At 35.3% G+C, this 25739-nt stretch overlaps 1 protein-coding gene across 5 annotated transcripts in view; it reads left to right on the forward strand.

Annotated features, from left to right (window-relative positions):
• Positions 1 to 25739, forward strand: part of LOC113230295 — a 72144-nt gene continuing 46405 nt past the window's right edge. Inside the window, exons 1-2 of one of the 5 annotated variants that reach the window (XM_026464165.1) lie at positions 1 to 380; positions 2191 to 2285. In XM_026464165.1, coding sequence (XP_026319950.1) covers positions 219 to 380; positions 2191 to 2285 — 257 coding nt within the window. In that variant the 5' untranslated portion in view covers positions 1 to 218. Of the gene's footprint in view, positions 381 to 2185; positions 2286 to 25739 lie in introns of all 5 variants that reach the window. The other 4 variants (XR_003310480.1, XM_026464166.1, XR_003310479.1 and 1 more) reach the window with 4 other exon arrangements.

Here is a 25739-nt window from a genome sequence, read left to right on the forward strand (position 1 = left end):
TATCTGTTACATTTAGTTAAGGAAGTTGAACCTCGAAAATGCAGTGAATTGCACGTTCATTATTTTATCAAAAATTACTTAAATGCTACGAAAACATAAATAATCAACCTTATGGCTGAATAACCGTTAAAAATGCTCATCAAATAATATAAAAAATGGAGTCAATAGTAAATGTAAATTTTATAATATAAGGACTATGCTGCTACCAATATACCACTATGCCAACGTACAGTTACTATGCCGATTATATATTGGCGCTTACTTACAATGTCCATAAACGCAACAAAAGTTCTAGTGATGGAAACGAAACTTCGACAAATGCTATGTGCGACACCAAAAAAATAGTCGTCACCAAACCTACTGCCAAAGCCAGTGATGATGTACGTACCTACCCACATGAGCCAGTAAATATGTAATAATTTCCTGTACCATAATTATGTGTCCAAATGTGTGTCAATTTTTCATTAACTACGCTTGGCAAACTAAAGTAGGTACAGTACAGGAGACGCTTCTGCACAAACCTGTCATATTTTAGTTTTATATTAGCTGTACCCCACTTGCTACTAAATTGTGCTGACGATTATCGATTTCATAATTCATTTATTTGTGAAAGAGTTCGTCTAGGGTGGAAGTACTGCCACCTTACCTATTTCTGCCTCTGGTTTTTTAAGGGTAAGGGTTCTGCTAAAATTATAGGCACTTGCGGCTTGTCAACTTATGCCTCAGGGTAACAGGCACAGTGGCAGTGCTCCTCAGATCCATGTGATTTAAAGGTCTGAGTGGCACCGCAATTGTTATGGACAGACGTGTCACTTAGCACCAGACATGGACTTGTTCGTCCCGTTACTTAATATCATATGCAAAATAGGCGATTTTTCGTCGAGTTGCGGACACCAGCCCATTGCGCCAAGTATTACAAAGTACTTGGTATGATAAAAAAAAATATGTTTCAAAATAAGACTAAGTAGGCGTATAAACATTGAAGGTATATCGAGTTCTTAGATTTTCGCGACTGACTGACTGACTATGTGTAAACATAGGAAATGAAACTTATTTTCCGGATTTAAATCGCGTATATTTGCTTTTTAAAACAAACCATCGTTTCGGGGCCTTTACAGGTCCCATGAACACTGGTGTCAACCGTTTTCCGTAACCGGAAAAATAGTTTCATTTTCTACATTGAAGGTATAATGTTACATATTTATTCACATGCACCTCAACAAACTAAACTACACACAAATAACTGCCCCCGTGGTGGAACGGTTATCATGCCGGACTGCCACGCAGATGTTTCGGGTTCGATTCCCGGGCCGGGAGAAGTATTTGTATATTTATTTCTCACGTGAGGTTTGGTGTAATTTGTGGTAGTCTTTGTGTGTGTCCATGGCACCCGCGATACAGGGTTTTCCTACGGCAAAAGAAAAGTAGATACATTTTAATTTCATTTCTTTAAACACTAGCGTCTCGGTTTTGAGTTTTTGTCACAAGCACCCTTTCAACTAAGGGTCGAAACACAAAACTGCGAATCGGCGAGATGCGAATTCGTGCGGCAAGGCTTCTCACTGCCATGGTTTGGATAACCCTTCCTTTGACGATAAAAGTACTGAACGTATTTTTCAAACTAGGTAGCGACATGGATCTTAAAAAGAGTGTTGCACTGCTGTTATTGATAAGAAAGTATAGGGGGGAAAAGAACAAAGAAGTTTAACATCGCAGAAAAGCGCGATGTTGAGCAATTCGCAAATTCTTGCTATGCGTCATGGGAGATCGTAGATTTCTGTGTCGTCGTTTTGTGTTTCGACCCTATTCGCGGCAATTTTTATGTTTTGTATAGTGATGTAATCACTCTGGAGTTGGGTCCTTTGCCTAATTACCATGACAATTTGTATTATTTCAATATTCAATTATGGTATCGTGTAATATTAATAAATATGTATAACATTATACTCGAATACTTAAGTAATAAAAATTTCCATCGAAATTAAATAGTGAAAACTAACCCGAGAAGATCGAAATAATGCATTGTCTGTCGTCAAAATTGTGACTTACGACCGTTAATTAGTGTTGTAAGGTTAAAGATATGTTTGTAACCATGGTCGTGACAGAAATCGTTGAAATTCATTGAAGTACCGTCCATTTCTGTTAAAATGGATCATATAACCCATTACTTACGGTTTTGTTTCAGCGTAGGTTCAACCACCGGCACCTAAATCCGACAAAGGCATGGCTGAAGGTATCATAACCTTTGCGCTATGGTACATTGTTATCGCTTACAATTATTGGAGGTACGTACTTTTCATTTTATTGACTAAGTACTAACCGTTTAAACTCTTTGGATTAGGTACGTCAATTTTCTAAAAAGATCATTAGTATTTTTATTGAATTCAATGACGGTAATCGCATCGTTTTTTGATAGTATAATAAGACTCCTGTCTGTTCGGGGCGCGTCTACTATTTCGAAACATCAGGATTAGAAGGTGGAATTAAACTAGAAGTCATATCAAAACATATTTTTATTGCTATATTTTCAATCAAAGTTATACTTTTTAACAGCTTAAATACACAAGTTAGTTAGTTAGTTAGTACACAAGGAATTTTATACACAGTTAAACAAATACAATGTGCTGAGTAATAACAATCTTTTCTATGTTTATAATTAACTATTAATTCATAATTAATTTATTTGTGAAAACAAAGGTTATATTTATTGAAGTTAACATATACACCATACCCTAATCATTTAAACAATTACTTAGTTGTTCAGAAAAAATGAACCCTGCTTGTCGTGGGTACTCGAGACTTTGTTGGGTAGAGTTTTCGAACTTGAGTTCTTTTTAGACTCGAGTCCGTGCTCCGATGAGTCACGCTTGACTCTACTTAGACTCGCGAGTGTTTTAGGCCACTGAGCCGTGAAAAATTAAGTAGACTCCCGGTCTTAAATTTTTATACACTAGTTAGTAGTAGTACATATTATTATTTTAGTTGTACTACAGGTTGCAAAACGTAATTAAAAGAAAAAGTATTCATCACAGTCATTTTTGCGATAGCTAGTGACGGGACGAACTAGTTGTGCGCCACCTTACGCTTACCACCGTAAGCGTCACGCCTGTCCATAACAGTTGCAGTGCCGCTCAGAGGGCACTGCCACTACGTCTGTCATCCTGAGACATAAGTTGAAAAGTCTCGTATGCCTGTAATTTCACTAAATCCGGAACGCAGTAATGCTCGCATTACTTATTGGCGGCAGAAATGGGTAAGGAGCTCTACTGCTACAAAAAAATAATTTCTCCTAAGAAATTACCTTGTCATATGCATTACTTAATGTTGCTATTTTTATACCGGGATCGCAGATTGGTATCCATCATGAAATAGAAATTAAATGCAAGTTTGTAGGGATGACCTCATTTATTAATGCAGAATCGGCAAAGCAGCGTTCGAAGTAATAATTATTATCGATAATTATTTTGAAAGTATGCCCTGCATCTTTTATAAAATGTATTTGTGGCAACAAAACGCTACCGCTAGCAATGTCGTGCCATGTGTTTGTATCAAAGACGTATATAAACGTATCAAATCAAATCATTTTATTTGTGGTTGTACAATAAAGATGTCAACATACATTATTTTATGATCGCCTTGACGTAACAAGAGTAAAAATTATACGTATCATTTGTATTCGGAATGGTTGACAAATTTGTCAAATTAATCACTTTATTTTACGTGTCATAAAAGTTAATTAAGAATGAAAACTATTCTCCTTATCATATCGATGGCATACACTATAATGCTTGCCATTTGCCATTCGGCGTAAGGTATTCACCGATTGTTGCCCAGAATCGCCAGACGTATAGGAAAGGGATGGCATCTGCGTCGTACGGAGAAGCTCCTTTGGTGTACCCCGAAACAAAATTTAATCGACAATTATAGAATACCATAAATCTGCCGTCCACTGACTACAACGAGGCTAAGTGTAAATTGTCAAATATCCGTTTTATATGTATAGCAAAAAAAAAAAGTAGAGCACAAAATTGTCTTTTAAAAACCGGTAAAATTAATTACGTGTTCGATTTATCGGAACTTACCATAACGATGCATGGCTGAAATATCATTCAACAATTTCAATATTCTAAAATTGTCAATACACAGCGAGAAATTTGTCATATAATAAATTCTTTAAGGGAGACCTCAGTCTGTATCAGAATATGCTTACAAATTACAAGTGATAGCGAAATTCGTTATAGTATAATGCCCAGTGTTACTGTTTTAAATTTTTAACAGTCTTCAAAAAAAGGAGGAGATTCTGAATTCAACTGTTTTTTTTTATATGTATATTACGCGATAACTGCGACATTTGTGAACCGATTTCAACAATTCTTTTTTTGTTAGAAAGAGGGTACTTCAAGAGTCGTCCCATTTCAATTTGAAGAAAATGTTACACCTCTGAGGGTGGCAAAGTAGGGGATGAATGATTTTTGAGGTCGGTATTATATTTTAGTACTCTGTACTGAGATTATCAAAGCAGTAAAGCTCCTTGTGAAAGAGTTACCTATTGCTGCCACCGGACAGTAATGTGACTATTACGTGTTCCGGTTTTAGCTAGTGAAATTATAGGTACTAGGACCTTGTCAATTTGTCTCAGGGTGATGGGCGCAGTGACGGTGCCCCTCAGATTGTGATTTATAGCTGTTACCGGCGCTGAAACTGTTATGGATAGACCTGTCGCTTACCACCAGGCGAACGACTTGTTCGTCCCGTCGCTTCCGTCGTCCACCGTCACTAAATAAAAATAATCGTTAAAATTTGCAAACAACGAAATTTTACTAAATTATCGACAGTATGTTCACTATTACAATACACACTGACTATTTTCTCAAATTATAGCAAATTGTTGAGGATGATCTCAGAATATGATTACAAATTACGATTACCATTGACTGCTGAAACTGTAATATGATAATGGCCAGTGTTGATATTCTTTTAATTAACGGCACTTTATATAAAAAAAAAATTCATCACACTTGTTCGTAAATGGTATGATTGCGTGGTGGCTAAATTGACCATAATGCCCCTAACAAAACCCTCGGGCCTTTTTTCTTTCCATTTTCCAAACAAATTTACTATTTCTTTTTGTAATTGATTTTAACTATTTTCTGCAAAAAATTAGCAATTGTTTTGCAATCATCGTGGCTGGATGCGTATTTGCTTTTTACAACATTTAATATCCATGACAGAATTTAAAAAAAATCCCACCATTTGTTGTAAACCATATTTAAATTGTATTTATTTTCTCGCAAATATGATGAAAAACATTGTATGTATCACGGACGGTAAAAAAATACAAAACTCGGGCTATTAAAGCCCTCAGTCTTTGGCTTCGGGCTTCTAATAGGCCTTCGTTGGTCATTTCTTATTTACCGTCCTTGTTGCATAATGTATGTACTAAACTTCGAATAATATAAGAGGATTTTTCAATTAAAATAGAACATAATAATTTATTTCATATTATCAGTGCCACAATATTACAATTTAAAATATAACATCATGAGATAACATATGATCGTCACTAATATAAACATTAAACTAAACAATATTAAAAAATAACACAAAGTAATGTCGAAATACAACGATAACAAATAAAAATAAGATCACAATATCTACAAAACAAATCCCTTCCACAATTTTTTTAACGGGACCGTCGTTGTGCCGCCCCAGTCGTCCGTAGAATACATTATCGAATAAAAAGAGTTTTAAACTATAAAGCCGGGTATAAAAACGTTTCGTCGTTTTTAAAATGATAATTGATTTGTTCACCTTGAACATTTCGTACATCTCACTGATGGGCACGAATCTCCTCTCAGGAGAGGCGAGAAACACACGATTTAATTCCGCCTTTCCATCACCGGGGGATTAGGCATAGGCTTGGGTTCCACCCCTATGTTGTGGATATTCCAAAGATTCTAACGAAGCGTTACGCTTCCACATTTATATGGCGAACAGATATGAAGTGGAATTCCCTGCCTGCAGACTTGTTCCTTGAACGTTACAACTTGGGCCTTTTCAAGGCGAGAGTGAATAGGCACTATCCAGGTGTGCATGCTCCATCGTCGACCTCATCGTCACTTTCCATCAGGTGAGATGGAGGTCAAATGCGTACCCACAGTCCAAATTGGGAACATTACACGTTTTCCAAGGGTTGTGAACCTTCTTCGACGTGCAAGTTTCAGCACGATGTTTTCCTTCGCCGAAAAGCGCATAGTAAATTTCAAATTACATTTCGCACGTAAATTCCGAAAAACTCAGAGGTGCGAGACTGGATTCGAGCCTACGGCCTCAGCTTGAGAGGCGGTAGGTCAAACCATTAGATTGTCACGGCTGTTCGCCCTAAATTGGTATTTTATGAAATGTCTTTGAATTTTAACATTAGCAATGACACAATGAAGATTATGAGGTATACAAAACGAGTCAACACAGTTGAAATTTCTTTTGATACTAACTTATTTTTCGTATATCATAAGCATTACATTTCCGAACAAAACATGCTTTAGGCAAATTAAGTTTAATATTATGAATTTGTATTTCTCAATTTTTGTAACCCACAACGCCGCCGGCCGCGCTGCCGTCGTCGTGTAAACATTCGCATAAACGTTTACACGAGGAATTACTTAAAAATAAATATTTACCTTGAGAAGGGTATGCCAAGATTTTGTCACTGTCAATTACTTGTCACCGATAGCTGTTTTTTACCACAATTCCGAGGAATTCACAGGAGGATTCATATGAACGTGACAACTTCACCGCTATTTCATGATTTATTTGTTATGTTTGTGAAACGCGGTTTGTTGGGAGATTACGACAAATTACGTTTTTTTTTGTCGAACTGACTGATGCTGATAATCCAGAATATAACATACTTATGATAGACACTACCTGTTCATGATGATAATGTATAGATATTTACTTTCGCGAAGAATAAATCCGTTAGCAATTTGTACAAACTATTATGACAGAACAAAACTCTACTACTTAGCATACACGTACCTAAACGTGTGTGTGTGTATTATGTGTTGCTAATTTTTTCTGTTTTATCCATTGACTTACAATTATATGGACGTCGGGTCCGCGCTAAAAAGTGTCCGCACTTTTAAGGCGCTAAAATCGTATACAGAGCGCGACACTCCGCTTTAGTCTTCATTTGTTCTACCGACAGCGCGATACTGCGATGACATTACAATTTAAATTTCGAATAGGTTGACTTGGGACATTTTTTTCGTGGTTTTTGTATTAGACCCGTCGTCCATTTATTTGTAAGTCAATGGTTTTATCATACCGTTTTTACAATTCGGTTACACACTTTATCAAATGTTTGTAAATTTTTGGTGGGTTCTTGATTATTAAGGACGATGTCAGAATATCAGCGAGCGTTGTATACTCTGTAGTCCCTAGTATGTGAATTAGAAACCATTATAATTGTTTTTTTTAATACTTACGACTTACGTATTAGACTTTTTTTTTAATATTAGAGTACATCACATACGTTGCTTTGATCCCTAAGTAAGTAACTAAAACATTTGTGTTGTGGAACTCCACAAACACCCAGACCCGAGACAATATAGAAAAATCAATTTCTGCATTAATCTGGCCGGGGATCGAACCCGGGAGACCACGGATCTCGTCCAAATCGTCGATTAATTTTTGCTTTGTGCCAAAATTTTCAAGAGATACAATACAATACAAAAAATATTTATTGTACACCTTGATGGAAACAACCACAATACCGTGAAATAAAAAAATAGGTACCTATATTACAATTTAATTTAATACATTTTGTAAATGTAAGCAGATTCGATATTGGCATTCAGAGTAAACAATACGAATATAATGTTGAATCTTATAGAAATCGGGTTTAAAAACGAAATCTTCATAAGGTATGTTACGTTGTAATAATGTTAGAGCCTCTCTACAGGCTCTTACTAACTATACCTAGGTATTTATTCAATTCCAGCTTTGCCCAGGCACTCGCTGGAATCTAGGTCACGAGTTACATAACCAAGAGGGGGTTGGGCCCTGGGTAGGGATGAGGGTGGGTCTGAAATCTGTGGGTTATGGTTGCGAGATCTTTCCAGTTTAATTTTAGAAATATTTGATACTGAAAACTGCTAGGAAAATATAAATTTTGCAAACTTCTTGAAATGGAACAACGATATCTATGTACTCGCGTACTAGATGCGGCGTTCTATAAACAGGCTGTTTCATTAGTGTGCGGCGAAGACAAAACACTTCAATATCATAGATTAATAAGCAACAGAGTGTTCTGACTACACATTAACAGAGTAGGGATAATATGAATAAAATAGTTACTATGGTTAAATTTTTCAAAATATAAAAAAAACTCTGCTGTATGGTCTACAGATCTTTGCCTCCCCGCAAGGAAAAGCACATAACAACATCAATAATTTCAACAACTCGACTGCATTTTTTTCTTTTACTAAATTTGTTTTTCTCTTTGGTAATATAATAATTATAAATAGTAAGCGGAAGGCTCCTGTGTCAAAGCAAAATGAAATGTATTGTGCAACTAATAACGACTTTGCCATAGGCTTTACGTTAATTCCCCAGCTATCGATAAATATCATAGGTAAATAGTTCCCAATAGGTATAGACAGTCACGTCTGTCCACGGTACTACGGCACTGAAGTGAAGACTTAAAGCGTATTCTGGTATATGAATCGAACTAAATCGACTCTAAACGACAAGTCATATGTATTCTCATTGACTTACAAATAAATGGACGACGTGTCTAATACAAAAACCACGAAAAAAATGTCCCAAGTCAACCTATTTAAACGTAGTGACATATAAAGGAATATGAAAAAGCTAAAACGTTGAATTTAAATTGTAATGTCATCGCAGTACTGTCTAATTTTGCTTGCTTCGCTGTCAGTCGAACAAACGGAGACTAAATCGTGAATGACGCTCTGTATACGATTTTAACGCCCTATAAGTTCGGACACTTTTTAGCGCGGACCCGACGTCCATATAATTGTAAGTCAATGCGTATTCTGCTAAAATTTTGACAGTTCTTTCAATAGACTTTCGACGGCTAAATGTCAAATTTCACAATCCAAGATGTCGTTCATTAGTCATTACGTTTCGATTCTACTCATATCATCGTTCGTTCAAGTGATACGCGAATACCCATTTTGGATAGGACTTCGATCGAATGACTACGTAACTTCAACGATATTTTGATAGCTTGAACTTACGTGAATCTGTACTACTAATTGTACGCGATTTGGATCTTATTAAACATGGTTTTGTTTCACATGTTTAGCAAGCACAAAAACCTATGAACTCGATATTTCTTACTTATCTTTTTCAACATGTAACTGACTGGTGATAATTGAAAAATGATATTATACTATATGGTCACTGAAATCTACTATGATTTTTTTTTATTAGATGACGCAGCGGTATTCACGCAATAAACCCCAAAAGTAACCTCTTTTTTTGACGTAATTCTATTGTTGATTGTGTGTGCAATAAAATATCTAATATTACGTAAAACGTGCATGTTTAATTGCAGTCATTTTTACTTGACATTGGCGAAATCATCGTTTGTTTCGATGGAGCCATAGCATTTAATAGAAGAAGGGCCGAAACGTCACTTTGCAAACTTTCATATATGTCACTTTAATAGTGTCTAAATATTTTTGTCATAGTGAGTTTCATTTTTTACTTTGTGTCATTCCTGTTTAATTAATTATTTGATTAGGTATTTTATAGCTATAACGTTACGTGTGTATTACAAAACAACCAATACTTTAGTTAGGTAATATTCAATAATGCTTAAAATGAAACGTTCGGACGTACTGACGTCTATGGTCGGACTGAATCAATTGCGTTATGTTCTTGCATTTATTGTAAAATACATTGTTTCACAATTTCTTTATTCTCGACTTCTAAAAATATACAAAAATATATGAATAACTAGGCATAAATTAAAACGTAAAATTATACTGGCAAAGTTTATGAACGGCTTTTCGTTGATTTTATAATTATTGGGTCAGCCTTTGCCATCCTTCTTTGTCACAAGTTCATGTTCCATTCGACTGAAAATTACAAGTCTTTGAACGCTTGTAATTTAGACACTATTTTAGCTAACAGATAACTGACAAACTACGAGCCTTAATATTAGTTTCGAGTTCGTGTCTGCAAAATGTCATTGAGATTAATTGCTTAGTATCCTTAATTTGATCAAACTTCTTCTGTACCTAACCTGACACGTGGTTAGGAAACCTCGGTTCACAGTACTTTGACTCAATTTTATACCGAATGATTTTAGGACGAAGGCGCTTTGGAAGTTCTAAAGTAGGCCTTATTCAAAGTTCAGGCCTCTTCTGACATTGATTAATAACATTCCACATTCAATTCCCGTTCTGCGTGCCCTAAACACCGCCCCTCACCCCGGTTCCCCATCCCTCTCGCTAGGTCACCTTGGTGTGTTACGCAATCGCGATCAATGCTGGAGTGACCTTCCACAACCGCCTATACTTTATGCCTAGGTTGTGCAGACACGAGGCTGTTACGTAATTTTGCAGCTGACGCTCTCACGTACCTAGTTAGAGTTTCACTTAATTGTCGCAAGTTGAAACTTTATTCACAATCCTTATCAACATTTAAAACTTTATGCAAGTATGCTGGCTTCATTAATGTTGTTTTCTAGCGGTTTTAACAACTAATAAGGACAAATAGAGCTCTAACTTCATTACAGCGCGTCTGCGGTGCGTATACGCGCAGATGACGCGCGTTTATGATGCCGTCTGGTACTATCGAGACCAAAAATGTTCCAATATGGCAAATCCAAGATGCCCGCCATACAAAATTGAGTTTGCGGAATCTCTGCAAATAACTACAAACTAGCCAGTGACCGCGACTTCGTCTTCATTGAAGTTTTCTTTATGGTACCAAGTAACGGAACGAATAAGTCGTGCACCTGATGGTAAGCGACACGCCTGTCAACAGTTGCAGTACCACTCCGTGCTTTAAATCACAAAGACGTGAGCGGCATTGCACCACCACCCTTCAAAATCGAAACGCAGTAATGCTCACATACCGCTTGGCGTCAGAAATAGGTAAGATGGCAGTACTTTCCTGGACGAACTCGTTCACAAAGAGCTCTATTGCTACTAATAAACACTACTAAAACAATGAAAAATAAGAAATATTTGGATTAGTAAAGTTTATAACTTGTTATTGAATAACCTAGTCATCGTTCTATATCATAATTAACCGGTGTTGTATATACGAGTATATGTAAGTCATGATTATAAAATCATCCTGGCAAGTAGCCAACGATGTAGCCGGGATGTTTACGTGCATGGTTGAATGCGCCGGCGCAAGTAGAATTATCGCTTTGACGTTTGATCTAAGCGGCTGGTAGAGAGCGAATTTTTTATAATTAACTCATTCGTAAAAACAGAATTACAGTTTTCCACCTAGTTCAATTAAATACAACTATAGTCAGCGCACCCGAGCCTCAGCTCATCACAAACTCATCAAACCCTTACAACACATTCACATTCATTCTTTTTAACCGACTTTAAAAAAGGAGGTTCTCAATTCGACTCCTACTTTTTTTTGTTTGAGTATGTTGCCCGATAACTCAGGCATTTGTGAACAGCTTTTAATGATTCTTTTTTTGTTGGAAAGAGGGTACTTCGGTAGTGATCCCATATAATATAATTTGTACCAAACATTCCACCTCTAAGGGTGGCAAACCAGGGGATAAATCAGGTTTCGCGCACTTTCCGGTAACCGATTTCAATAAAACTTGGCAAGTAAATGTAATTCCACGTACTTTTGAGATCAGTTTTTTAATACTCTGTACTGAGATTATTTACGGAACTCCGTGACGAGAAAAAGAATGTTCAATTATGAACCTTATGGTTATGCCGATTGTCGAATTTTAGTATGTTCTTGTGGTCCAGACCTGGCAGTTCCTATCTACTTTGTAGTTGCTGAAAAATCGAACACGAGCACTACGTAATTTAGGACTCAAAATTATCCACTAAAATGTTCGTGAGTTTACGCAGAGGGTATCTATTTCTGCCGGCAAGCGGTAATGTGAACATTACCGCTTTACCTTTGCCTCACAGTACATTTATGAAAATATAATTTATGTTAAAAGGAATAGTAATTTCTTTATGAAAAATAGTGACAGACATAACATTAATACGAGGAATAAAAATAAACTAGCTTTTCTTGATAGTCGTCTTCACAAAGTCAAACAATCATTTAAGGGGCAATGTATACGCTTCTATAACAAGATTCCGGTTGATATACAAAATTTGCCTTTCACGAGGTTTAAAACTATAGTGAAACAAAAACTTTATACTAAAGGTTATTATACAACTTCTGCGTACTTGGATGACAAAAATCCGTGGTAGTAACCCGTTTAGCTCATGGAGGTAGTCTCAATCTGATGTTTCAAATAAAAAAATATTGTAAATGTTATTTACAAAGAGCAACCCCTAGAGTTTCTTGCTCATTCTTCTCAGGGGAATCTGCCTTACGAATGAGCGGTAGAGTTTAACCATTGTGACGATTTCAAGTGTAATAATGCTTACCTATGAAATACAGATTATTTTGAATTTGAATTTGAATTACTGTGTTCGGGTTTTAAAGGGTTAAGGGTGTTGGCGAAATTACAGGCACATGGGATTCAAAGTCAAAGTCAAAGATCATTTATTCCACAGGTAAAATAAATTTACACTTGAAAACGTCACATTTACATTACATTAAGCTACTGCTCGTTCACTACGCTGACTTCCCTGAGAAGAACGAGCAAGAAACTCTAGGGATTGCTCTTTTCAAATATACTTAAATGCTATGAAATACACTTTGAATCAAATTTCTGTGGATTCTGGAGCCGTGTCGCCTTTCCATACATCTTTATCTAACACGTAGTCTTCAATTTTTAAACGACTTCAAAAAAAGGAGGAGGTTCTCAATTCAACCGTATGTTTTTTTGTTTTTTTTTTTGTATATATGTTACGCGATAACTCCGGTATTTATGAACCGATTTTCATGATTCTTTTTTTGTTGGAAAGAGGGCACCTCCATAGTGGTCCCATTTCATTTTGAAGTAAATCATATATCTCTAAGGGTGGCTGTTCACGCATGAACATTCATTTTTATAAATGGCGCCTAAATTTTCCTTAATGAGCAATTATTTTAATGGTTGGTTTTGCTATTCTCCGATTCAAGGCGTTTTTTTCTCTCTCAATATACTTTGAGTAGTAAGAACCGATTTTTATTATCTCCTGTGTCAAGTCCTTTATAGTGGCGAACTAGAGGATGTTTCAATAAAACTTGGCAAATAGATGTAATTCCACGTACTTTTGAGGTCGGTTTTTTAGTACTCTGTACTGAGATTATGTAATATGACTTTTTGATCAAAATATTTTCAATGTAGTTTTTAAACCTAGCAAATGATAAACTTAACATATGCTCCAGAATCTTATTGTAAAAACGTATACAGTTCCCCATAAAAGAGTTATTTATTTTATTATTTTACGGGCTTATAAAATATTTTAGTAAATGTACTGTGATGCCACAGTCATGATACCAGTCTTCTTAAACTTTTATCTGAGAGAAACACGAGAGCCTAGACGGTACACAGAACGAATCGCTCGTTTCTGCAATACCAATATGGTTTGAATATCTGCTGCTTTACCCCACATGAGAATCCGGTAGGACATTATACTATGGAAGTAACTAAAGTAAACTAGTCTAGCAGTATTAACATCGGTAAGCTCACGTATTCTGCGGACTGCGTATGCAGCGGAGCTTAATTTGCTGGCCAGGGAAGATATACTTGGAAACCATTGAAGTTTACTATCTAAGGTCACTCCCAAGAAGACTGCTTTATTAACAAGTTCTAACTTTTGATTTTATCAATGTTGTTTTGTTGTTGATTTGTCACCTTATGTCTCCGGGTGACGGGCGCAGTGGCAGTGCGCCTCAGATCTTTGCGATTTAAAGAGATGAGTGGTATTGCAATTGTTATGGACAGGCGTGTAGCTGACCATCAGGCGCACGACCTGTTCATATCATCTGTGTCACTTGATATTATAAAAAAAAATTAAAAAGTTTACGAAAACTTCCAAATCAGTCAAATTAAATTATAGGCAGAGATTATGAGACTAAGAGATGGCGTAAAGAAAATTAAATGTACCTATTACAGGTTAAAGCTTGATTTTACTTTCCCTGTTTATTTTTTAGGATTCAGTCGTATAATAAATATGATATCGTTAATACAAACAAAAACTTTTGCAACAAAAATGTAACTTTTCAGATATTGAAATGTAATTGCAAAAAATTATTGAAAAAGACTGCCTCCGTGGCCGAACGGTTACCATGCCGCTGCCGGACTGCCATGCAGAGGTGCTGGGTTCGATTCCCAGGCCGGGAGAAATATGTACATAGCCTTATGTCTCTCGTGAGTTTGGGTGTAATTTGTGTTGTCTATGTGTGTCCTTGGCACCCGCAACACAGGAGTTTCCTAGTGCGGGGCTATGTTGAGTGTGTGCGTTATTATTATTATTTTTTATTATTATTATTTTCAACTGAAATGTCCTGGCAACACTGGTGGCCCCGTGCCCAGTGTTGTCAGCTTACCATCAAACACACGACTTGTTTGTCTCGTCACTTGATATCAGTAGAGTTCCTTGTAAAAGAGATTTTCCAGGGAGATACTGCCACCTTATTGATTTCTGCCAAGAATATGAGCATTAATGCGTTCCGGTTTGGAAGGGTAAGGGTGCTGGTGCAATTACAAGTACATGGGACTTGTCAACGTATGTCTCAGGCTGACGGGCGCAGTAGCAGTGCCCCTAAGACCTTTACGATTTAAAGCTCCAAGTGGCACTTGCAATTGTTATGAACAGGCATGTAGCTTACATATTCGTCCCGTCATTTCATAGTATAAAAAAGTCATTAAAAAAATATTGTATTTTTTTCGATAATATACTATTTTTTCTTCTTTGCACCACGTCTTAATTGTATTTAAAACACAAGAACACCGTTTCGATGCCTACTAAACCGATATAAGTCTTGATTCTCTTTTAAACTGATGCGAATCGAGTCTGTTAACGACGGACTAATCGATTCATTGCTCACTGTAATCCATATATATGGATATAGCTTCTACCATTACACTAATCTAATCTAAATAGATAGTAGAAATTATAGCCTGACCGTTGTTTACTTGTGAAACGTTGGTTATTTATTTAAACATAACGGAATAATAAACATTTAAAGTATATTTAAACTTTTTTTACGTATTTAAATTGTTAGATTGAGAAATTCAGGAGGCTATTGGGCTGTGTGGCTAGAAATCGAGGGATTGAGTGATTTAAGTGTTCGTCGAACGAAACTAGGGTACTGTACCTACAAGCTATAGCTCTTACTCTGGTATAATAAAGCCAAATGTAATCATAATACGCACTGTTAATGCAATAGCGTATTAACTCGAAAAGTGTATAATTTCAGAATCGATAAAAAACGAATTAATCACTTCTCGTTAAAGTATATTGAAATTAATGTATGAATGAAAGTTTATTACAGACTAAATAAACTATTTCCTGTTTGCCAAATATATTTAAAAATAAAAAGACAATTTCCAAATTTTGAGTAAGGGGTGTTTTGTTCGGAACTAGCTTACATAAAGTTTAGTTTCGTTTTGAGTTAAGTAGATATCTTTATCTACTTAACTCAAAATGAGACTAAACTTTAGATATCTTTATCTACTTAACTCAAAAATGAGACTAAACTTTAAATATCTTTATCTACTTAACTCAAAATGAGACTAAATTTTAGATATCTTTGTCTACTTAACTCAAAATGAGAGTAAACTTTGATATCTTTATCTACTTAACTCAAAATGTGACTAAACTTTAGATATCATTATCCACTTAACTCAAAATGAGAGTAAACTTTAGATATCATTATCTACTTAATTCAAAATAAGAGTAAACTTTAGATATCTTTACCTACTTAACTCAAAACGAGAGTAAACTTTAGATATCTTTATCTACTTAACTCAAAATGAGAGTAAACTTTAGATCTTTATCTACTTAACTCAAAATAAGACTAAACTTTAGATATCTTTATCTACTTACCTCAAAATGAGAGTAAACTTTAGATATCTTTTTCTACTTAATTCAAAATGAGAGTGAACTTTAGATATCTTTATCTACTTAACTCAAAATGAGACTAAACTTTAGATATCTTTATCTACTTAACTCAAAACGAGAGTAAACTTTAGATATCTTTTTCTACTTAACTCAAAATGAGAGTGAACTGTAGATATCTTTATCTACTTAACTCAAAACGAGACAAACTTTATGTAACAAAATATTGTTTCTTACAATATTCACACGATGTTTTTTATGTTGAGTAGAGAATCAAATTTTGCGTTTAGCAATGGTGTAATCTTGATTCTCACGTATTTTTAGTTACAATACCATTGTAAGTAGCAGTGCGATATGTCAAACGTGCTTTTATCACATGAATGTCGTAAAAATAACACGAATTACATGAAACAAATTACGTATAAGTAAAATTTAATAAGAGACTTTTTAAAATTTGCTATTTAAGCATAACAATTTGTAAACCTCTCTTTTGAAAAATTTCCGTTGTTCCGTTATCATTTTTTGAAATATTTTATCTTATGTTGTTGTCATTACACTCTATGATAATCGTTGAGTGTAGAGAGACTTAGTTTTTAAAGTGAATGATGATTCATTGTTTAATGTGTAGCGTTTTATACGTGGACTGACATTATATATGGAGTGTAGAGAGAGAGAGAGACTGTACCTTATGTTTAAAACTAGAGTCCTTTGAAATGTGGCAATACAGACGTACGATTGACATATCGTGCGTACAAAAGGTCACCAATGTTGAGGTTCTTCGTCGAATGGGAAAAAAGTTGGAAATGCTCAGATTTGTAAAGGTGCTGAAGTATTTTGGCTAGGTAATGAGGGGCAATAAGATACCGGATTCTTCAACTAACAATTAAAAAAGGGAAAATCCAAAGAAAAGAAAGTCGCGGCAGAAGGAAAATCTCGTGGTTGAAGAATCTGGGAGACTAGCTCCCCCTTTGCACATATCACACTTTCCTGCGGCAGCTTCAGAAATAAGAATAGCCATGATGGTCGCCGACCTTCGTAGAGAAGAGACACACTGAAGAACAGTATATTATACTGTTTGTTTTTTTTTTAACTGAGACAGTATGAGTATGATAATATGTAAATTTTGGGAGACGTTTTTAATGATATAGATATAGGGAAACATTTACTGAAACATTAAGAGGCTCTATTAAGGTTACAAATTGTATGAAATAGTACATTATTGCAGAGGCCGTGAAGTAAGGGATTGGTGGACGAGTATGAGTTACTAGGACGAGAGCCAGCGAGGCCTTGTATTAATACGAGTCAATCAATCCCCGTTCCCGCCGAGTCACGTATAGAATTTTTCTCAAACAATGTGAGTAATTAATTAAAAAACTAGAGAAAGGAAGATGTTTAATAGAAAAAGTTATTATTTATTTATTTATAAAGCATTGCCTTCAGAGCCATCAGCTTAATGGTAACAAATAATCAAGAAACGCACAACGTAATATACGTAAACTAAAAATTAATTCGTGTCAAAAATATAACTATTAAAACCCGCCATATTTTCTCAGAAAAAGTAAAAAAAAATTAAAAGTAATATTTGACGAACTTCTGATGACGTGTTTGAATGTGTATCTATTACTGTATTGTCGTTGTCGCTCTTCTCACTAACACTCATTTTCGCGACCAATTTACAAAAAATATGAAAAAACAAAAGAATACCAAAACACCATAAGTGTTACCGCCATTTTCTTTTTTTAAGTAAGCGGTATATTATTATGAACACTAGGCAGTTGGCTGTACGAGTTTTTCTTTTGCCTGTTTACATAGTTCATTATTAGTAGGTAGATTTAAAAGTTTAGAAAAGTGGACAGTAATGAATTTTTATACTAACTTTGCACGCCTTGGCCGGGAAGAAGTCGCATGGGTCATAAATTACAAACTTTCTGTGTTCGTTTTTTGAAAATAATGCAAACATTTCCGAGCATGTTTGAGAAAAACATTTTATTAAAGACTAACTCCTACTGTCCCGATTTTTTTCCAATACAATGAAGTGTTCCTCACAAGAAACTGAGTCGATCTGAATTAAAAAAACAGACAATATTATTCATTTACGTGGACAATTCCCACTTGACCAAAAAATTTTATTATGTGAAATATGTTTTTACAAAAAAAAAACCTAACGATTCCTAAGACAGATTCTCTATATCTCCTACTATGCTTTCGGATTTCCCCATACTGTCGCAGTTGAAAACAATCACACTGTAGATGATCAGTGTCGTCAGTCCATTCAGAGATACGAGTATCTAAAGTGTCTCAAAGAACAATCTTAATATTGCGCAGCCAAACAAACAATGTCATGTTATTTGCAGTCTTTTTCTTGACGATGCCGTTTATTTCAAACAATTTGTCGTAAATAAGCTACCATCATCTAAACGAAATGTCTTCTCAAAATGGCAGCGACTAGACAGATGTCTATCTATTTATATTTGCATACACTTTGTTCACAGTCCTTGCCTCTCAATTCGCGACGTAATGCAAATGTCTATTAGCAAATGCCAGCAAACATTTACAGAACTTGTGACAAATAAATCTATCGGACGAATGGTGGACACACTCAAATAATCTTTATTGCATAGGTAAGCGCAATTACGGTAACCTATCACAGGCTCGAATTTTTTTCCGAAATAACATTTGTTCGAATTTTCATTACACCGAAAACCGAATTATAACGAAACCGTTGTTTATCGCAAAGACACGATTAGGTTCGGTTAGGTTAGTTTCAAAAAAATCCTCTCAAAATTACTTTCGATTTTATGAAAATTCGATCAAACGTTATTTATAGAAAATGTCATTTCAGACTACTGATAAGTAACCCACAATTACACTTGAAATCGTCATATTGATTAAACTCTACTACCCATTTGTAAGGCAGAGAGAAGAATGAGTGAAATGTGAAATGTGTGAATGAGATGGGGCGTTAAGCGACACGTCTTTTCATAGCAGTTGCAGACTTTAAATCGCAAAGATCTGAAGGATACTTAAACTGCGCCCGTCACCCTGAGACATATGTAAGTCGACAAGTCCCGTAGTTCGTCCAGGGAAGTACTGCCACCTTACCTATTTCTGCCGCCAAGCAGTAATTTAACATTAGGTTTCGAAAGGTGCTGGCGAAATTACAGGCACATGGAACTTGTCAACTTACGTCTCATCGTGACCGGTGCAGTGGCAAATCTATGCGGTTTAAAGCACCGGAACATTATAATTCTCGCATTTTGGCGGCCGAAATAGGTAAGGTTTAGAAATATCGTACGACCACCTGAATTAACTTCCACTTCATTATTTGCCTTATTTCCAAAGAAATTTTCAAAAAGAATGTTTAATATAACAATCTAGTCAAGATTGTACCACGCCTTGAAAACATCGAATAGCATTGAGTCTGAAATAGATAATAGATAAGCGTGTCTCTTGACAGACTTGTTTTTATGCGGGCTTTGTTGAAAATTCATAGAGTATCTATGTATCTACTTAATTGTCGAAACATGCCTCTGTTTATGAACCCAGGATCGCAATTTTTGTTTCCTCCTACTTATCAAGAAATTTTAAAAATAATTTCTTTAAATGTAAATTTTGCAAACTAATTCAAGTACGTAGATATGTAAAAGAATATTTTTTCCTCCATATTTTTTTATTCTGTGTAGAGGCAGAAAGTGAATAAATGTACTAAAATATTACTCAAAATTACCGGGCACATAGATTTTTCTTAAAAATGATCTTTTGTCCTGTTAACATACAACTACAATAGGTAGTGTATTTTTTTTTTCATAATACCTAGTTACAGGACGAGAAAGTCATGCGCGTGGTGGTAAGCGACACGCCTATCCATAACAGTTGCAGTGCCACTCAGATTTTAAATCACAAAGATCTTAGGGGCACTGCCACTACGCCCGTCACCCTAAGACATAAGTTGACAAGTCCCTTGTGTCTGTAATTTCACTTTCCTTTTCTAAACCGGAACGCAGTAACGCTCACAGTACTGCTCGGCGGCAGAAATAGGTAAGGTGGCACTTCCCTGGACGAACTCTTTTACAAGGGGCTTTATTGCTACTTAACTAAATTATAAATTAAAACAATAATATTTCTATTGCATTTACAAATATTGATTTTATTTTAATTTCACTGTGTTTTACTGAAATAACTCGATTAGTTTATTATAATTAATAATACGGCTCTGAAAGCCGAGTACAAATATCTATAATAGACACATATAACAATTTCATTGACCTGCTAACTCGACCTGTAGCCCAGTTGGCAGAGCGACGCTACGATACAGCGTGGTCGCAATCTCATATCCTATCAGATCGAAGCATTTTTTTCTTATTATTCGATCTTTGTATTCATAATTACAGCATTTGTAAATGTTACAACGGACTAGATAACAAAACATAGCAGTTTATTCTGGCAATGCGTTACCAACTCGACGCTTCGACAAAATGATCCGTTGCCAAAGACACGAATGTCTGTTTAAAAACTTCTGAGTGTTCGATATTACACAAACTTTGAACATAATAGGCGTCTTTAAACTTTTACGTTGCATTTTTAACATTAGAAATGCGGATCAACGCGATAAAATCGATTTGATCGTACATTTTATCGAGGGAAGTCAGTGGTTAGACACCCGAGCTTTAGCGAGGGTGTCTATTACTCCAAGGGTTTATATTGGCTTTTAGTCTTGAGGTGAAAACTTTAACTTTTCACGTCAATTGCGAAAAAAAATATTTCAATCGTTTAGGCTCTACAACAAAATCGCAAATCAGATTCTCTGACCGCGGTCGGTGCGATCAGGCCGTAATGTCGAGACAAAAGGTATGTGTTGAAATACCTATTAAATCGATTTTTTAAATGTTTATTCCGTTTTTTTAACAATACTATTTTTTATTTTAGCTATAATATTATTCATCTAAGAATAAAGCTGCTGCTTTTCAAAGCTGCTGAAAGCTAAATTCATTGTAATCTCATTTGAGTATTTCTTCTCATATATTAAGAGATTTTAAGTTTTCACGGTATCGAGTCACTTACGTCATTCGAATTTTACTTTAAATTATTTCCTCAAAGGAACAAACGCCAATTTATAGAAACTAACCAATCACGTGCCACCAATTGGCTTTTTGATTGGTTGGTTTCTTGACCTTGGCGTTATTTTTTCTATGTTGAAAAACACTCATTGCTCTATCGGATTCATATGTGAAATTGAACAAAAGTGCTGTTTCTAAAATGCGAACAATAAAAAAATCCAATCAAATTATCAGCTATATAAAGCACTTCGCTGCTGTGCCGACTATTTAACGTTACGCAACCAACAATGAAGTAATTATATTTTCACCTCACTATTATAGCTCAGAAAGGCTTTCTTTCTCATTAGAAATCGGCGCGCAAAAGCGTTTTTTGCACTCTAGCGTGGAAAAGGTTTTTGAAATTCGAACTTGACGATGGACTGTGTAATGCACCTAACTTTCCGATGAGAAAAAAAGATACACGTTCAACTACGCGATTTGTCGTACATTACATAAGTAATAAAATCCGTTGGTATATTTTTATACCAATATATTTTTATTATTGCTGACATAAAATTGACGACGATGACTGTGTTTATTAAATTATTTTAATTCGTTGAAGAACTAAAATAATTTCAATAATCACTTAATCACACAAAATAAAAGTACAAGCAAGAATAAAAATTGATGAAGTGCAAAGTTAGAACGCATCTGAAGATAAATCTTTTAAAAAACGGTTGTTTTTTTCTTATTTCTCTTGGCTTTTCACGGTAAGCGAAAAAAATAATGTTTTACATATTCGCTCTGGACCTTTTGGAGGGAAGTGTCGTTTTTATTTTGACTTTCAATTATTTTGTGAAATCTACTTTAAAATGGAATAGGATAGTGCTATTGTGCCTTAATCGAAGATTAAAACGCGAAATTATACGAATCTCAAACTAAAATACCCGTATCGGCCCGTTTTAAGGAATCCCGAGTCAATCCAAGCGCGCCGCCGCCTCAAATTGCCTATCCTCTTTGTCGCGGCCATATTTACAGAAACATAATTAAACTTCATGTTTAGGCTGATGGCTTTGCCAAAGCCTTAAAGTAAAAAAGTAATGTTTTATAGTTCAGTTGCTTTCTTTCATCTACCTACCATTTGTCTCGCTATAGTGAGGTGAAAACTTGTGTGTTTCGCTCGGCGGCAAAGTCGTTTCGCGTCTCGTGCCTCTATTTTTAATTTTAAATCTATTTTATCTTAGCTTCCTTCGCTTGTTCAGGTTTTAAAACAAGCACTCGCGTCAAACAACAACTTTGCAGCCTTGCATTACAAATAACTACAGTACGATAGTTATTTCTGCATTGGGCCGTGCAGATTTCATGTCTAGGGCAAGATTGCGACCTATTGGGTTAATCAAAAAGGCAGTGCGATATCAAATCATAAATGAAAAGCATTTAGAAAACAAATAGGTACCAAACTTTAATCAATGTGTAATTATAGATGTAATGGATAATTTTACAAATCGCCTTTTATAAAAAATCCTGTCTTTATTATAAAATACAACTCTAAGTGTCGTTTGATGCTCGCTTTGTTATCAAAGTCGTGTTCATTCAAAGAATTTTGTAAAGATCGAAAGAAGTGAAAATCTGAAGGTGCATAAGTAGCACACATCAACCGAGCTGCAAGAGTTTTGGCGGCTATGTAAAGATGTCTATGGTTTGGCATTACCACGATATACCTCATATGACTTACTAGTATTTCTGGGCGTTTTTCATGAATTATAAACTTGACATTTTCCCGCCTATTCATAAAATACGCGCCATATATTTATTAAGGCTTTGGCAAAGCCATTAGCCTAAACATGAAGTTTAATTATGTTTCTGTAAATATGGCCGCCACAAAGAGAATAGGCAATCTGAGGCAGCGTGTTTGGATTGACTCGGGATTCCTTAAAACGGGCCGATACGGGTATTTTAGTTCGAGATTCGTATAATTTCGCGTTTTAATCTTCGATTAAGGCACAATAGCACTATCCTATTCCACTTTAAACTAGATTTCACAAAATAATTGAGAGTGAAAATAAAAACGACACTTTTCCCTCCAAAAGGTCCAAAGCGAATCCCAAAATATAATTTTTAAAATGACCACAGACAAAAAGTATTTTTTTTTGTTCAAAGCTAGCTAGTGGCTAAAGCCGTCCGTACTTATTGTTGGGTAATTGTCCTTAAAATTGCAACTGAAGGAAATTCTTGCGGAAAAATTTGAAAACTTATAAACATACAATTTCGAAGGCTCATAATTATGTTCTAAGTTTAGAAATATATTTTGATATTTTATTTAGCGTGTTTTATAAAATAAACTTGTATAGATAAAAGCCATGTATAAGAAAAACGAGATTCAAAATTATTTCACAACAGCGAACAAAAACCTTCAACAGCCACACCATGCCTCCTCGTGTTGGCTCCATAGTTTTCGTTCTGTAACCTCAACTTTTGACAGGTGTCAACGTCAAATGTGTAAAATGAAAGGAAAAATATCCTGAAAAGTATCTTTTTCTGAAAAATATTTTTTCAAAATGGAAATTTTTCCACGACCCATCACTACCCGTACTTATTGGCCATAACTTTATTTTGGAGTATGGCGCCGAAAATTCGCACCTAATTTATTGTTAATGGTACTAAACCCACTCAGTCAAGAAACCTATGACAATTTTATGGGTATGACTAACATATATCTCAGATCCAATATAGTTAATGTTCATTGCCGTCTGAACTCGTCTGGTATGGTAATCTCGGCCATTATTGACCCTCACTCCGGAATGGCCAAAGCGGTTGACTCACCGGACGTTGTTGAGGAGCCAATCATGACCCCTGATCGGGACCAGTCTAGACACAACTCTTAACCACAAATATTTGTTAAATAACCCCACCGTACTCAGATTAGTGATGTGCTACGTTGTTTTGAGGAGTGAATAATCTTCATAGATTAAAAATAATTGCTCACAAAAAGAATTCTTTGTTGGCTTATCATGGCTATTGTCGCAATTCTCCGTAATGGATTGGTCATCAGACTCTGATGTCAATGACGACAACAACGAGCATTTGTACATCTAAAGTAATGTGCTACGTTGGTCCACGGAAATCATGCAAGTCACTGTTTGTTAATTTAAATATTTTGACTCTAGCTTTTTTATGTATTTAAAGTAGTAAAGTCAAGCGACACCCACATCTAAAAAAAATATAGAAACTAACCCACGCGTGAAAAGAAAGCCAAATAGACTTCTTGTAGAGCGTGTACTTAAAACCACTGTACATACATACTTATAATGTCCTTATTATAATTAACTATTAAGCGCATCAAAAAAATAATCTTATACGAAATTGATCACTGAATTTACCAATGGTTAGTTATAAAAGAAAATTACAGTTTGAATGAATATTTATATATTATAACAATAATTTTGCATTATTGTAAAAAGTTACGACGATGTACGTCATAGTCATAGTGCGTTTTTTAATTCTTGACATATTCTTTAAACTGTAATTTGTGACTTTTTATTTATGTTTGTAATAGTCTACTAAGATTTTTACCATTAGATATTTGTATGCCATTGGACATATTGTCGCCTTACTTTCTCAAACTCGTATCTCAAAGCACAACGTTACTAAAATGCAAAAAATGAGATAAGATACAAGTTTGTAAGTGAATAAGTATGCAGCAAGGAATCCCACTCTATAGTTATTCACCATATATTGATTGTGTGAAAGAAGATTTGGATAACAAAGATTGGAGTATGGAAATGATGGCTGATTGGGGAAAATGGAAGAGAAATACATGTTGTGCCGAACCCACCTAGAGTGGGATAAGAACAAAGAAGAGTCGCTCGCCATATAAACGTGGAAGCGTAACGCTTCGTGTGAATTTTGAAATTGGAATGTCTATAACATTATTTAATTATTATTGTTAACATCATACTGGCAACACTCCTAAGTTTAAACTACAGAAATGAAGTAATAAGAACGTGGAAGATTCGCTTGGACCTTTTGGAGGGAAAAGAGTCGTTTTTATTTTCACTTTCAATTATTTTGTGAAATCTAGTTTAAAGTGGAATAGGATTGTGCTATTCTATTGTGCCTTAATCGAAGATTAAAACGCAAAATTATACGAATCTCGAACTAAAATACCCGTATCGGCTCGTTTTAAGAAATCCCGAGTCAATCCAAGCACCCGCCTCAAATTGCGTTAATCTTTGTGACGGCCATATTTACAGAAACATAATTAAACTTCATGTTTAGGCTGATGGCTTTGCCAAAGCTTAATAAAAAAAAGAACGTGGAATGTTGATTAAAATTATTCAACTATTTATTGTCATCATCAACTGAAATCAGGAATGTATTCATACATGCATATTCGTTATCCATTCAGCGCGGTAATGCTTCCAGTGTTATGGGGACGTTTGAACCAGTTAAGAGTCATGGGGACGTTTGAACCAGTTAAGAGTCATGGGTACGTTTGAACCAGTTAAGA

This window comes from Hyposmocoma kahamanoa, unplaced genomic scaffold, assembly GCF_003589595.1.
Source record: "Hyposmocoma kahamanoa isolate Upper Pololo Valley unplaced genomic scaffold, ASM358959v1 63, whole genome shotgun sequence".
Taxonomy (NCBI): domain Eukaryota; kingdom Metazoa; phylum Arthropoda; class Insecta; order Lepidoptera; family Cosmopterigidae; genus Hyposmocoma; species Hyposmocoma kahamanoa.